At 45.4% G+C, this 16516-nt stretch overlaps 1 protein-coding gene across 7 annotated transcripts in view; it reads right to left on the bottom strand.

Annotated features, from left to right (window-relative positions):
• Positions 1-16516, bottom strand: part of LOC108703559 (disks large homolog 4) — a 78942-nt gene that overhangs the window by 19017 nt on the left and 43409 nt on the right. For 6 of the 7 annotated variants that reach the window (XM_041588988.1, XM_018239749.2, XM_041588989.1 and 3 more), the window contains one exon: positions 12537-12701. In XM_041588988.1, the coding sequence (XP_041444922.1) occupies positions 12537-12701 (165 nt within the window). Of the gene's footprint in view, positions 1-3178; positions 3581-12536; positions 12702-16516 lie in introns of those variants that run through there. The other variant, XM_018239748.2, reaches the window with a different exon arrangement.

The raw sequence follows: 16516 nt of genomic DNA, 5'->3' as shown, positions 1-16516 counted from the left end.
TCCCAGTCCATCCCAGTATAGCCCAATACTTTATATCCCAGTCTATCCCAGTATAGTCCAATACTTTATATCCCAGTCCATCCCAGTATAGCCCAATACTTTATATCCCAGTCCATCCCAGTATAGTCCAATACTTTTATATCTCAGTCCATCCCAATATAGCACAATACTTTATATCCCAGTCCATCCCAGTATAGCCCAGTACTTTATATCCCAGTCCATCCCAGTATAGCCCAATACTTTATATCCCAGTCCATTCCAGTATAGCACAATACTCTATATCCCAGTCCATCCCAGTATAGCCCAATACTTCATATCCCAGTCCATCCCAGTATAGCCCAATCCACTGTATATCCCAGTCCATCTCAGTATAGCCCAATACTTTATATCCCAGACCATCCCAGTATAGTCCAATACTTTTATATCCCAGTCCATCCCAATATAGCACAATACTTTATATCCCAGTCCATCCCAGTATAGCCCAGTACTTTATATCCCAGTCCATCCCAGTATAGCCCAGTACTTTATATCCCAGTCCATTCCAGTATAGCCCAATACTTTATATCCCAGTCCATCCCAGTATAGTACAATGCTTTATTTCCCAGTCTATCCCAGTATAGCCCAATACTTAATATCCCAGTCCATCCCAGTATAGCCCAATACTTTTAATATCCCAAGTCCATCCCAGTAATACGTCCAATACTTTATATCCCAGTCCTCCCAGTATAGCCCAATACTTTATATCCCAGTCCATCCCAGTATAGCCCAATACTTATAGCCCAGTCTATCTCAGTATAGCCCAGTACTTTATATCCCAGTCCATCCAGTATAGCCCCAGTACTTTATATCCCAGTCCATCCAGTATAGCCAATACTTTATATCCCAGTCCATCCCAGTATAGTAACAATGCTTTAATTTCCCAGTCTATCCCAGTATAGCCCAATACTTAATATCCCAGTCATCCAGTATAGCCCAATACTTTATATCCCAGTCCATCCCAGTATAGCCCAATACTTTATATCCCAGTCTATCCCATATAGTCCAATACTTTATATCCCAGTCCATCCCAGTATAGCCCCAATACTTTATATCCCAGTCCATCGCCAGTATAGCCCAATACTTTATAGCCCAGTCCATCCCAGTAAGCCCAATACTTTATATCCCAGTCATCCCAGTATAGCCCATACTTTATATATCCCAGTCCATCCCAGTATAGCCCAATACTTTATATCCCAGTCCATCCCAGTATAGCCCAATACTTTATATCCCAGTCCATCCCAGTATAGCCCAATACTTTATATCCCAGTCTATCCCAGTATAGCCCAATACTGCACTTTGTATCCCAATAATTCTCTTAAAATATCATCACATCCCAGTACAGTTATGGGGTCTGTTATCAGGAATCCCATTATCCAGCAAGTGGCAAATTATGAGAAAGTAGTGTGTACGTGATCCCAACTAAGATATAATTAATCCCTATTGGAGGCAGAACCAACCTATTGGCTTTAGTTCATGTTTAAAAGGAAAGTCAACCAAAAGAATGTTTTTCAGAATAAAAGAAAAGCTAATTCTAAGCATTGTTGCAATTTGCCTTAGGGACAATCCTTCCAGGCTGTTGATACAATGAAGGACGAGGAGGCTGATTCGCTCACCTGTCTGTGGTGCAGAGGAACTGACACTTCAGAACATTATTAGAAAGTAAAGAGCAAATGGTTTTACAAACAACCTCAGAATCACTGAACGTTTTTAATAAACGCACATTGGAAAGTTGCTTAGAATTAGCTTTTCTTTTATTTGGCACATTTGTATTTACGGCTTGACTTGCCCTTTAAATGATTTGAAGCAGAGGAAAGTTATGGAGATTGTGGATAAGAGGTCCCTAAGCCTGAGGTCTCTATACCCCGGGGGATTATTCACAAAGTGTAAATAGTGTGTGTGACGTGTGTGACCCCCAGTCCTTAGTAGTGATATACAGTTTATTCCCCCAACATGCACAACCCTCACTACTACACGGGGCCACAATCTGCTTGTGCAACACACGCCCGACACAATGTTTCCCCAGGTACCTCCCCCCACTATAGAGATCCCCCCCGTGCCCCCTCCCAGCAGCATCTTTACACCAACACACGTGAGCCATCTGTCTGCATCTCTATACACACTTATATGTACACAAACAATACACTCACTGACTCACTTATAGTATTGTAATACACACTCATCAGCTCACACTCATAGTTACAGGCACACGATTACTTACACTAATTTACAAATGCACAATCATCACACTGTCACACACTATTGCACTGTGATAGCAATGTACACTGATTCCCATGCACTCACAACTCACATAAGCAAAAACTGATTTACTTACACACTTAACAACTCACAGAATAGTACAATTAATTCCTGTACATCCTTACACAATCACTGACACAATATTGCACTAACTTGCTTATACAGTCAGATGCACCTACTAACACAACTCTGCATTTCCACTCACTGGCACAATACTTGTGTCACACACTCACTGGGCACAATAGTAATGTTACACACCAACTGGGCACAATACTAATATTGCACACTCACTGGGCACACACACTGTAACAATAAGACCCTTACACACTCACTGGGCACAATAGTAATGTTACACACTCACTGGGCACAATAGTAATGTTACACACTCACTGGGCACAATAGTAATGTTACACACTCACTGGGCACAATAGTAATGTTACACACTCACTGGGCACAATAGTAATGTTACACACTCACTGGGCACAATAGTAATGTTACACACTCACTGGGCACAATAGTAATGTTACACACTCACTGGGCACAATAGTAATGTTACACACTCACTGGGCACAATAGTAATGTTACACACTCACTGGGCACACACACTGTTACAATAAGACCCTTACACACTCACTGGGCACAATAGTAATGTTACACACTCACTGGGCACAATAGTAATGTTACACACTCACTGGGCACAATAGTAATGTTACACACTCACTGGGCATAATAGTAATGTTACACACTCACTGGGCACAATAGTAATGTTACACACTCACTGGGCACACACACTGTAACAATAAGATCTTACACACTCAATGGGCACACGAGTAACGTTACACACCCCCGGCACACACTGACTGACTCCCAGCTCCACACTCACCGGCTCCCTCTGTTTCTTTGCCTTTCTGACGTTGCTGATAAAGCGTCTCCCCATTTTCTTTGCGTACCAGACTGACACAAACATCGCTCCCCCCTATCCACAGAGAGACTGGGAGAGAGAGCGGGAGGGAGAGAGGGAGGGAGAGTGGGAGGGAGAGAGAGAGAGGGAGAGAGAGACAGCTGCAGTAGCAGAGAGAGAGGAGAGAGAGAGGAAGATGTGTCTGGCAGGGGTTCAGTTCTCTCTCCTGTCAGTAATGTGACTGCTGCTCCCCCTTGTCCTCCAGCGTCTGCCCCTCACTAATATCAGCTGGGGGATATGGGGGGGGGATATGGGGGGCTCCTGTCTCACACACACACAGACTGGGGATGGACAGACATGAGAGGCAGCAGAGCTGAGGGAGGAGAGATGGAGAGATGGAGGGATGGAGGGGGGAGAGAAGCAGGAGGAGCAGGAGGAGGAGGAGGGAATAGAGAGAATTTGGAGGTGAGTGGGAAGGGATGGAGGGGATGGAGTCAGTCAGGGGGGCAGGATTGTTTTGTTGGAAAAAGGAATGTGGAGGGGGGGGGATGAGAGACCAGTGGGAGTAGAATAAGGTAAAGTACCGCACAGAGACTTCCAGAACTGCAACTGTCACTCAGCTCCACCTGCACAGCTTCTCTCCACCCCTGTACCCCCTCTCCTGCACAGCTTCTCTCCCTGATACCCCCTATTTCACCCCTGTACCACCTCTTCTGCACAGCTTCTCTCCCTGATACCCCCTGTTTCACCCCTGTACCCCCTCTACTGCACAGCTTATTTTCCTGGTACCCCCTATTTCACCCCAGTACCCCATCTCCTGCACAGCTTCTCTCCACCCCCTGTTTCACCCCAGTACCCCCTCTCCTGCACAGCTTCTCTCCCTGGTAACCCCTGTTTCACCCCTGTACCCCCTCTCCTGCACAGCTTATTTTCCTGGTACTCCCTGTTTCACCCCTGTACCCCCTCTCCTGCAGAGCATTTCTCCCTGGTACCATCACCACTGCACCCCTTTCGCACAGCATCCCTCCCTGCCAGAAACCATAACCCCTGTACCACTTCTACTGCAGAGCATCTCTCCTTGGTACCCCCTGTGTCACCTTCCCACCTCTATAAAGCCCTGTGCATCACTTAACCCTTCTTCTCCCAGAGCCCTGTGCATCACTTAACCCTTCTTCTCCCAGAGCCCTGTGCATCACTTAACCCTTCTTCTCCCAGAGCCCTGAGCATCCCTTAACCCTTCTTCTCCCAGAGCCCTGTGCATCACTTAACCCTTCTTCTCCCAGAGCCCTGTGCATCACTTAACCCTTCTTCTCCCAGAGCCCTGTGCATCACTTAACCCTTCTTCTCCCAGAGCCCTGTGCATCACTTAACCCTTCTTTTCCCAGAGCCCTGTGCATCACTTAACCCTTCTTCTCCCAGAGCCCTGTGCATCACTTAACCCTTCTTCTCCCAGAGCCCTGTGCATCACTTAACCCTTCTTCTCCCAGAGCCCTGTGCATCACTTAAGCCTTCTTCTCCCAGAGCTCTGTGCATCACTTAACCCTTCTTCTCCCAGAGCCCTGCACAACACTTAACCCTTCTTCTCCCAGAGCCCTGCAAATCACTTAACCCTTCTTCTCCCAGAGCCCTGCACAGCATCACTCTCAGCCATAATCCTATAGGGATCACTTTGTTAACCCATCACCTCCCAGACCCCTAATGAGCCTGTAGTTGAACAGTGATGTCTTGCAGTAACTTCAACTGCCAGTTAATGGTCACTGGGTGAATAACCCTGATGCCTTTGTACTGAGATATTTTCCTAAGGGGGGGGGGGGTACACAGTTACTAAAACCTTTAAACTGTCAGTTTGACTTTCCAGGACTCAAGTCTATGGGAGAAACCCCAGAGGGAATGTTGATAATGTTACTGTCATACATGACACATCTCCTATTGTAATGAGCTGCTGTATCTCTGCACATGTACACCAGCGTCAAGCTTAGCTCCCCTGTGCCTTCCCAATATAACCAACACCCCCACCATAGGCTAGCTGGAGGGGTGGAGCTACTCACTGATAATGAACCCTTGAGTAGCTCCGCCTCAAACATCAATCTCAGGCATGCTGCACCACTATTGGCTAGATGGAGGGACTACAGGCTCACATGTAGAACTCAGTAACAAGACAGAGCCCTAATGAATTTCAAGTGAAATCTGGGATAAGGGACCCCATGAATGAGGTGGGCACTCCTGTTCTACAATTCTCTAGTGTGTTAGAGTGTTAGCGAGTAACCCAGTATATACAGAGCCAAGATCCAATCTTAGGTTATTTCCAGTATTAACAGAGGAAGGTAAGTTCAACGGCCACTCCTGCAAGGTGTGTGACCGCCCCCTACTGAGGTGGAGTGCAGTGAATCCCCAGGAGTGATACTGCACCTTCATGAGGGGTATTCTGGGTTGATTTATGTGTTGGCACCCCCTAGTGAGTAAATAGCAGAAGGAACCTACCTGCAAGATGGGGGGTTTCCTGGAGGAGGGGGTCATCTTGGGACCTCCCCTCTCCCACCAGATCGCTACCTCACAGTAGAGTGCTACAGAACCTCCCTTGTCCCCCCACAGCACTGCAGAACGAATCTCAACCCACCAAATCACTTGGGAACTATCTCTGCCCCACCAAACCCAGAGGAACAATACCTGTCCCAGTAGTGTACAGAACCTCCCTGTCCCTCCAGAGCACTGCAGAACCAAAATCTCAACCCACCAAATCACTGGGTAACCATGTCTGTCCCACTAGACCCCTGAGGAACAATACCTGTCACAGTAGAGTGCCACAGAACCTCCCCTGTCCCTCCAGAGCACTGCAGATCCAATCTCAACCCAACAAATCATTGGGGAATTATCTCTGCCCCAGCAGACCCCTGAGGAACAATACCTGTTCCAGTAGAGTGCTACAGATCCTTCCCTGTCCCACCAGAGTACTGCAGAACCAATATCAACCCACCAAATCACTGGGGAACTATCTCTGCCCCAGCAGACCCCTGAGGAACAATACCTGTTCCAGTAGAGTGCTACAGATCCTTCCCTGTCCCACCAGAGCACTGCAGAACCAATATCAACCCACCAAATCACTGGGGAACTATCTCTGCCCCAGCAGACCCCTGAGGAACAATACCTGTTCCAGTAGAGTGCTACAGATCCTTCCCTGTCCCACCAGAGTACTGCAGAACCAATATCAACCCACCAAATCACTGGGGAACTATCTCTGCCCCACCAGACCCCTGAGGAAAAATACCTGTCCCAGCAGAGTGCTACAAAACCTACCATGTCCTACTTGAGCACTGCCAAACTACAATATCTTCCCACCAAATCACTGTGGAACTATCTCTGCCCCACCAAACCCAGAGGAACAATATTTGTCTCTGTAGAGTGATACAGAACCTCCACTGTCCTACCAGAGTACTGCAGAACCAACCTCAACCCACCAAATCACTGGGGAACTATGTCTGCCCCACCAGAACCCAGAGGAGCAATATCTCTCCAAGTAGTGTACTACAGAACCTCCCCTGTCCCACCAGAGCACTGCAGAACCAACCTCATCCAACCAAATCCCTGGGGAAATATCAATGTCCCACCAGACCACTGAGGAGCAATATCTTTCCCAGTAGAGTGCTACAGGACCTCCCCTGTCCCACCTGAGCACTGCAGAACCAATATATCATCCCACCAAATCACTGTGGAACTAGCTCTGCCCCACCAGACCTTGAGGAACAATACCTGTCCCAGTAGAGTGTTACAAGACCTCCCTGTCCCACCATAACACTGCAGAACCAAAGAACCAAATTCTCATCCCACCAAATCACCAAGGAACTATAATTGTCCCACTAGACCACTGAGGAACAATACATGTCCCGGTATAGTGCTCTGGAACCTTCTGTGTCCCGCCAAAGCACTGCAGAACCAACCACATCCCACCAAATCACTGGGGAACTATCTGTGTCACAGTAGACCACTGTAGAACAATACCTGTCCCAGTAGAGTGCAACAGAACCTTCCCGTTCCCACCAGAGGACTGCAGCACCAAAATCTCATCCCACCAAATCACAGAGAAACTATCCCTGTCCCAGTAAACCACTGAGGAAAATAGCTGTCCCAGTAGAGTGCTACAGAACCTCCCCTATCCCACCAGAGCACTGCAGCACCAACCTCATCCTACCAAATCACTGGGGAATTATCCCTGTCCCACCAGACCACTGAGGAGCAATATCTTTCCCAGTAGAGTGCTACAGAACCCCCTCTGTCCCACCAGAGCACTGCAGAACGAATCTCATCCCACTAAACCACTGGGGGACTATTCCTGCCCCACCAGATGACTGAGGAGCAATACCTGTCCGAGTAGAGTGCTACAGGACCTCCCCTGTACCACCTGAGCACTGCAGAACCAATATATCATCCCACAAAATCACTGTGGAACTATCTCTGTGGAACAATACCTGTTCCAGTAAAGTGCTACAGAACCTCCCATGTCTCACCAGAGTACTGCAGAACCAATCTCAACCCACCAAATCACTGGGGAACTATCTCTGCCCTACCAGACCCCTGAGGAACAATAGCTGTCACAGCAGAGTGCTACAGAACCCCCACTGTCCCACCAGAGCACTGCAGAACCAACCTCAACCCACCAAATCAATGGGAAACTATCTCTGCCCCACCAGACCCCAGAGGAACAATACCTGTCCCGGTAGAGTGCTACAGAAACTCCCCTGTCCCACCAGAGCACTGCAGAACCAATCTCAACCCACCAAATCATTGGGGAACTATCTCTGCCCCACCAGACCCCTGAGGAACAATACCTGTCACAGTAGAGTGCTACAGAACATCCCCTGTCCCACCAGAGCACTGCAGCACCAACCTGGTCCCACCAAATTGCTGGGGAATTATCCCTGTCCCACCAGACCACTGAGGAGCAATACCTGTCCAAGTAGTGTACTACAGAACCTCCCCTGTCCCACTAGAGCACTACAGAACCAACCTCATCACACCAAATCACTGGGAAAATATCCCTGTCCCACCAGACCACGGAGTAGCAATATCTTTCCCAGTAGAGTGCTACAGAACCTCTTCTGTCCCACCAGAGTACTGCAGAACCAATCTCATCCCACTAAACCACTGGGGGACTATTCCTGCCCCACCAGATGACTGAGGAGCAATACCTGTCCGAGTAGAGTGCTACAGGACCTCCCCTGTCCCACCTGAGCACTGCAGAACCAATATATCATCCCACCAAATCACCGTGGGACTATCTCTGCCCCACCAGACCCCTGATGAATAATACCTGTCCCAGTAGAGTGCTACAGAACCTCCCATGTCCCACCAGAGTACTGCAGAACCAATCTCAACCCACCAAATCCCTGGGGAACTATCTCAACCCACCAGACCCCTGAGGAATAATAACTGTCCCAGTAGAGTGCTACAGAACCTTGACTGTCCCACCAGAGCACTGCAGAAACAATCTCAACCCACCAAACCACTGGGGAACTATCTCCACCCCACCAGAACCCAGAGGAACAATACTTATCCCAGTAGAGTGCTACAGAACCTCCACTGTCCCACCAGAGCACTGCAGAACCAATCTCAACCTGCCAAATCACTGGGGAACTATCTCTGTCCCACCAAACCCCTGAGGAACAATACTTGTCAAAGTGTAATACAGAACCTCCCCTGTCCCACCAGAGCACCACAGAATCATCCCAGTAAAACACTGAGGAACTATGCCTGTCCCAGTAAACCACTGAGGAGCAGTACCAGTTCCAGTAGAGTAAGAGAATGTTCCCTGTCCCACCAGAGCACTACAGAACCTTCTCCTGACCCACAGAACCATTCCTGTCCTGCTCAATAGAACTGCACCCTTTAATTGCATTACAACGTAGTTTGGGCCCATTCGAATTTTATATTTTTATTCCATTAAGTATTCCTAATTGTTTCCAAGATATTAACATTTAGCCCGTCCCCCCCATTGCTGCTGCTGGGGCTGAAAATCATTATCTAATAAAAGTAATTACAGAAAGTTTTCTATTTGCATAATAAATGACATTACACTTACAGTCATTCTCTTTTAGTGGTGATTTGCTGACCCTGCTGCAGCACTGCTTTATCATTCACTGAGAGAGAGAAGTGGGCGGAGCTGATACACAGTAACATATAGAAAATGAGAAGTAGCACAGCGCCACCTTGTGCATAAAATTAATAACACAGTTATAATAAAACCACACAGACAGGGCTCACTGGAAAGCAAAGGTGATCCCCAGACTGTTACACTGCTTAGAAAAGCACCTCATCTACCCAACCATGTCTCACCTCATCTATCCAACCATGTCTCACCTCATCTATCCAACCATGTCTCACCTCATCTACCCAACCATGTCTCACCTCATCTATCCAACCATGTCTCACCTCATCTACCCAACCATGTCTCACCTCATCTATCCAACCATGTCTCACCTCATCTACCCAACCATGTCTCACCTCATCTATCCAACCATGTCTCACCTCATCTACCCAACCATGTCTCGCCTCATCTACCCCACCATGTCTCACCTCATCTACCCTACCATGTCTCACCTCATCTACCCAACCATGTCTCACCTCATCTATCCAACCATGTCTCACCTCATCTACCCAACCATGTCTCACCTCATCTACCCAACCATGTCTCGCCTCATCTACCCCACCATGTCTCACCTCATCTACCCTACCATGTCTCACCTCATCTTCCCAACCATGTCTCACCTCATCTACCCCACCATGTCTCACCTCATCTATCCAACCATGTCTCACCTCATCTACCCAACCATGTCTCACCTCATCTACCCAGACATGTTTCACCTAGCCTTTACAGCTAGGTATCTCTTAACTTCCTTGATCAGCCTTCTTTATTCACCTCCCCAACCATCAGTCTCTCCTTAACTCTCCATCCATCAGTCTCTCCCCTCCTTCCCTGCCATCAGTCTCTCCTCAACTCCCCAACCTTCAGTCTTTCTTCAACTTCCATCAGTCACTCCACTCCTCCCCTGCCGTCACTCTCTCCAACATCCCATAAGTATCGTCTCACCTCCCCAACCACCAGTGTCTCTTCATCTACCTAAACATTAGTCTTTCCTTGCCTTCCCAACCATCAGTCTCTTCTTTCCTCCTTTGCTATCAGTCTCCCTTCAACTCCCCAACCATCAGTCTCACTTTACGTCCCTAACCAATAGTCTAACCATCGCTCCTCAATTATTAGTCACTCCTCAACTCCCCAACCATCAGCATATCCTCAGTTCCCCAATTACGAACCACTCCTTAAAGGGGTGGTTCACCATTAAGGTAACTTGTATTATGTTATAGAATGACCAATTCTAAGCAATTGGTTTTCATTGTTTATTTTTTATAGTTATTTGCCTTTTTCTTCTGACTCTTTGCAGCTTTCAAATGGGCGTCGCTGGCTCCCTTCTAAAAAACAAATGCTCTATAAGGCTACACATTTAAATTTTATTGCTACTTTTTATTACCGATCCTTTTATTCAGGCCTCTCCTATTCATATTAATTCATATCTTATTCAAATAAATGCATGGTTGCTAGGGCAATTTTGGCCATAGTTAACAGATTGCTTAAAATGCAAACTGAAGAGCTGCTGAATGAAAAACTAGATACCTTCAAAACTCAAAAACCTTCAATAATAAAAAATGAAAACCAATTGCAAATTGTCTCAGAATATCAGTCTCTACATCATACTAAAAATTATCTCAAAAGTGAACAACCCCTTTAACTCATTATCCATCAATATCTCCTCACTTCCACAATCATCAGTCTCTCTTTACCTCCCCAAAAATAAGAAATGCCTCAATTCCCCAGCCATACATATCTACTCACCTCCCCAACCATCAGTCTCTCCTTACTCCCCAACCACTAGTCTTTTCTCTCCTCCCCTTACAACTCAATATCTTCAACTTCACAACCATAAGTATCTCCTCATCTTTCCAACTATCAGTCTCTGCTCAGATCACCGACCATCATTCTATCGTCACCTCCACAACCATAAGCCTCTCCTCACCTTCCTGACTATCAGTCTCTCTCTTTCCCTGACATTGGTCTCTTCTCAACTCCCCAACCATCTGACTCTTCCCACCTCCCAACCATAAGTCTCTTTCTAACTCCCCTCCCATTAGGCTCACCCCCCCCCCCTCCGGCCATCAGTCTCTACTCGCTTCCACCGCCATCAGTCTTTACTCTCCTCACCTGCCATCTGTACTCTCCCCAAGCATAAATTTCGAATCACCTCTCCGACCATTAGTCCTTCCCCACCTTCTGAACCATCAGTCTCTCCTTTTCTTCTCTATCATCAGTCTGTCCTCTGCTCCCCAACCATCAGTCTAACATCCCCAATCATCAGTCCTTCCCAACAATAGGTCTCGCCTCCCAAAGCAACAGTCTCTCTTCCCCTTGCCATTGGTCTCTCCTCAACTGTCCAACTCGCAGTCTCTTCCCACATCTCCAAAAAATAAATCACTTAACATAAGTCTCTCCTCACCCATGATTCTTTCCTCACCTCCCCAACCAGTCCCTCCCCACCTCCCCAACCATCAATCTCTCTTCTCTTCCCCTGCCATCAGTTTTTCCCCAACTTCAACATCATCCATCTATCATCACTTGCCCAAAAATACATCTCCCCTGACCTCCCCAACCACCTCTTCCCCTGCCATAGGTCTTGCCTCAACTATTTGGCATCAGTCTCTTCCGACCTCCCAAACAATAAGTCTTTCCTCAATATCCCAGCCATAAGCCTCTTCTAACCGTCCTAAACATAAGTCTCTCCTTACCTTCCCAACCATTAGTGTCTCCACACCTCTCCGATCAGCCTCACCACCCCAACCATCTTTCTCTCTTCTCATTCCGTCTTTGGTCTCTCCTCAAATCCTCAACCACAAGTCTCTCCTCAAATCCCTAACCATTAGTCTCTTTTCACCTTCCCAATCATCAGTCTCAGATCTTCTCCCCTGTAATTAATGCTAAATTTCTCAATGATCAGTCTCCCCTAACCTTCCCAACCATCAGCCTTTAACTCAAAACCTTGAGTCTTTAACAAGGGTCTGAGAAGGACCCAAAAGGTAGGAGAGATCATTGTTACTTCTGGAGCAGAAACACAAATGCCCACAAGTGTGACAGGATGAAGAGATTCCAACCGTATATAAAAAAAACAGATATGTTCTAAACTTCTAGCAAAACTAAGTCTCGTTTATTAAACATAGGTCAAATACCTGTCCTATATTATAAATAGGATATATGGGGAGACCTATACATTGTCCTTCACTGCCCTAGAGGGACACTTACCTTCATTGGGGAGATATGTGAGTGGGACACGTATCCATGCACGTTCTCGATCTGGGAAAGGTTTTTTTCGGACACATGAACAAGCTCAGGAGCTTTCATGGGATTTGCCAGGTGGGCAGGACTGTGTTCTAGGGGCGGAGAGTCATCATCCTGGTAACGATATTTCTAAAACAAAACAAAGGAAAATGATATTGATTAATAGAAATTCTCACTTTAGCATTAGGTGGACCTTGTGTCCAGGCTTCGTATCAATTGTTGTCCAATCAATCAAAATATTATATTTATTCTCCAACAAATGATGGTTATTGGCTGTTTGCTGTTCACTTTTATTACTCACAGTGAAATAATTCTCCAAATAAAACTATCAACATCGTTTGATTCAATCCAATCACCTTTTTGCTTATTATCGCTAATGAATAATCTTGCAGCTAAGTGATGTCACAACTGTCATATGACACGACTTCATCCCTCTGACATCACAGCCGATGACGCGTATTATATGATGATCATCAGCTTGTCTGTTCATTTAATATTTTAATCAATAACTTAGAATTAGGTCACAGTTTCCCAGACAGTGGGGTCAGCGACCTACAGGTAATCAATGGATATAATCTTGGCATATCCCATGATGAGAAACTGATATCCACTGAAATCACACTGCAATTTAAAAGATTCTTTTTTCCATTTGATGATATTAGTAGATTTACATTGTGAACATCATGGATGTGTAACAGGGTCCCACAGAATGGCAAAAGCTAAAGTTACTGATACAGGAAGCATCTCCTGATGTTTCTGTGCTCAGTGCAGCAGGAGCAATAGAAGTGAGCAGATAAGCAGCAAGAGATGCCTGCTACCTTAGTTACATTAGTTCAGGTCTGTTTGTCCAGTAGTGATGCAGAATTTTCTGACACCCCCTCCCTTCCCCCCACCCAGACCAGACCCTCTATTAACCTAAGCTCGACATGGCCTCAGGCTGGGAATTGATTTGAAGCCTGCCCTGTCCCATATGATTGGGGGGTATGTACCTTTTATTCTGGTCTTGCTGTCAGACAACCATTGACTGGTAAATCACCCAAATATAATCCATAGTTTGTAATAAAGCTTCGGAGCATGACAATTTATTTCACTGTACGGTACGTTTACTTCCCCTTTAATTATTCTGAATATAATGTCGGGCAATCAATGACTAGTCACTTACTAACAATACCAGATGGTTATTGCACAATCATTAATTAGGTCACATCAGGCAATCAATAACTAGTAATTAACTAATGCCCTATCATTATCCAATTCAAGCTTTTTTCCCCATAGATCTTAAACGGCTGATAATCTGATTGGCCTTCCAGGCACATAATATACAGAATATACATTATACCCCCTCCCCCAAATACAACCATAGAATCAATGACATATATCATCACTGTAATCAAATAACTGTGTCCATTCACTGTCAGACCAATCAGAAGAGGAGCAATAAGGGTTGATTTCACTGACACGGCCAGCAGAGGGCAGCATGGAGCTGTATGTTTATTATAGGAGAACATTTATTATAGGAGAATGATTATTATAGGAGAATGTTTACTATCGGAGAACGTTTATAACAGTAGAACGTTTATTATAGGAGAACGTTTATTAAAGGAGAATGTTTATTAAAGGAGAACGTTTATTATAGGAAAATGTTTATTATAGGTGAATGTTTATTATAGGAGAACGTTTATTAAAGGAGAACGTTTATTATAGGAGAACGTTTATTATAGGAGAACGTTTATTATAGGAAAACGTTTATTATAGGAGAATGTTTATTAAAGGAGAACGTTTATTATAGGAGAACGTTTATTATAGGAGAATGTTTATTACTCATGGGGGGTATATTTGCATATTACTGTAAGCAACTAAATGAGAATTAGCTAAAACCCGACCAGACCTGGGTCAGAAATGGGCAGGGGCAACTCTATCCACATCCCAAAAATGGAATCAACATTTCTACTGCCTGATCCTCTGGCTGCCAGTAATTCAACTCAATCAAGAGTTGGAAAGGAAAGTTTTAATGGCATTCAGATCTGTTTCAGAAAGTGCACTTAAAGGGACAACAAGGGCAGCGACATCTTTTGGGCGGAGCAATCACAGTGACTTGCCTCCTTAGCCAATCACATAAATATAAAGAATAAGGGTGTGTGTTAGTGCGACACAGTGATGATACAGCTGCTCATAAAGAAGTTTATTTTAGTTTGTGTGAAGTGACACCTCTGGTGCCAAGTTATGCAAAAAGTGTCTGAAAATCAGTGGAAAACACAATACAAAGTATTCAACATCCAACACTGCCAGTCTGGGGAATGTATGGACAGGTCATGTGACCAGAGGGGAAATCCACAGGCAAGTAACAAATTATAGGGAGGGGTACATGGGGCAGTGGGAGGAGTTATAAGGAGGGGTATATGGAGAAATAGGAGGAGTTATAGGGAGGGTTATATGGAGCAATAGGAGGAGTTATAGGGATTGGTATATGGAGCAATAGGAGGAGTTATAAGGAGGGGTATGTGGAGCAGGAGGAGTTATAGGGAGGGGTATATGGAGCAATAGGAGGAGTTATAGGGAGGGGTATATGGAACAGCAGGAGGAATTATAGGGAGGGGTATATGGAGCAGTAGGAGGAGTTATAGGGAGGGGTATATGGAACAGCAGGAGGAGTTATAGGGAGGGTTATATGGAGCAATAGGAGGAGTTATAGGGATTGGTATATGGAGCAGTAGGAGGAGTTATAGGGAGGGGTATATGGAACAGCAGGAGGAGTTATAGGGAGGTTATAATGGAGCAAAGGAGGGTTATAGGGAGGTATTATGTAGGAGGAGTTATAGGAGGGGTATATGGAGCAGGAGGAGTTATGGAGGGTAATATGGACACAGTAGGAAGAACTTATAGGGGGGTATAAATGGAGCAGTAGGAGGAGTAAATAGGGAGGGAATATGAAAGCAGTATAAGGAGGATTAGAAGAAGGGTTATGCAGCAAGAAGGAGTAATATGGGAGGGAACATATTCAGTAGGAGGAGTTATAGGGAGGGGATAATCTGGGAGCAGTAGGAGAGTTATAGGAGGGGTTATATGGAGCAGGTAAAGTGAGGGGGGTTTGAGCAGGTAGGAGCGTTGAAGGAGGGGTATATGGAACAGCAGGAGGAGTTATTAGGGAGGGGTAAGGGAGAGTAGGAGGATTATAGGGAGGGGTATATGGAGGCAGTAGGAGGGGTTATAGGGAGGGGTATATAGAGCAGTAGGAGGGGTTATAGGGAGGGGTATATGGAGCAGTAGGAGGAACATTTTTATTAAAAATTCTTGCAACAAATTTAGAAAAACAATTCAAATAAATGACATCAAACTAATCTTAAAACACAAAAGACAAATCCATATTTTTCCAGTAATCTGTTTCTGCCTCTTTCATATAAACTTCTTTAGATCATTAAATATCAACCTATTTACGGATTCAGTAGACAGAAGTATTTCGTTTGCAGGTTTTCCTAGGGTTCCACTATATCATTTAGTATAAGGTACTTTTTTATTTTTATTTTTTATACTAACTGGCCACAAGGCTGACTTTTCATTTGGGGCCATTATAAATCTTTTGCCATTTCCCCCAGACTCTCCTGCTAAATAGAGTCTTATAGAGAAAGAGGTTCACTGTCTCAGCTCATTTCATTCCTGCCTTTCCATTTGCTCCCCATAGAAACAGAGCCAAATTCTATCTCTTCTTACCCTGGACTCTAGGCCTCTTTGTATTCCCAACAGCACCGGGTACCATGGAGGAAGGGCAGTCCTTTAAAGGGCAACTAAACCCTAAAAATGAATATGACTAAAAATGTCCTATTTTATATAGTGAACGTATTGCACGAGGCTAAAGTTTGAGCTTGTCAATAGCAGCAATGATCCAGGACTTCAAACTTGTCACAGGGGGTCACCATCTTGGAAAGTGTCTGTGACACTCACATGCT

The sequence above is a fragment of the Xenopus laevis genome, chromosome 3S (genome assembly GCF_017654675.1).
Source record: "Xenopus laevis strain J_2021 chromosome 3S, Xenopus_laevis_v10.1, whole genome shotgun sequence".
NCBI classification, from domain to species: domain Eukaryota; kingdom Metazoa; phylum Chordata; class Amphibia; order Anura; family Pipidae; genus Xenopus; species Xenopus laevis.
Note: the sequence above shows the minus strand (reverse complement) of the source record. Positions and strands in the feature narration are given on the sequence as shown.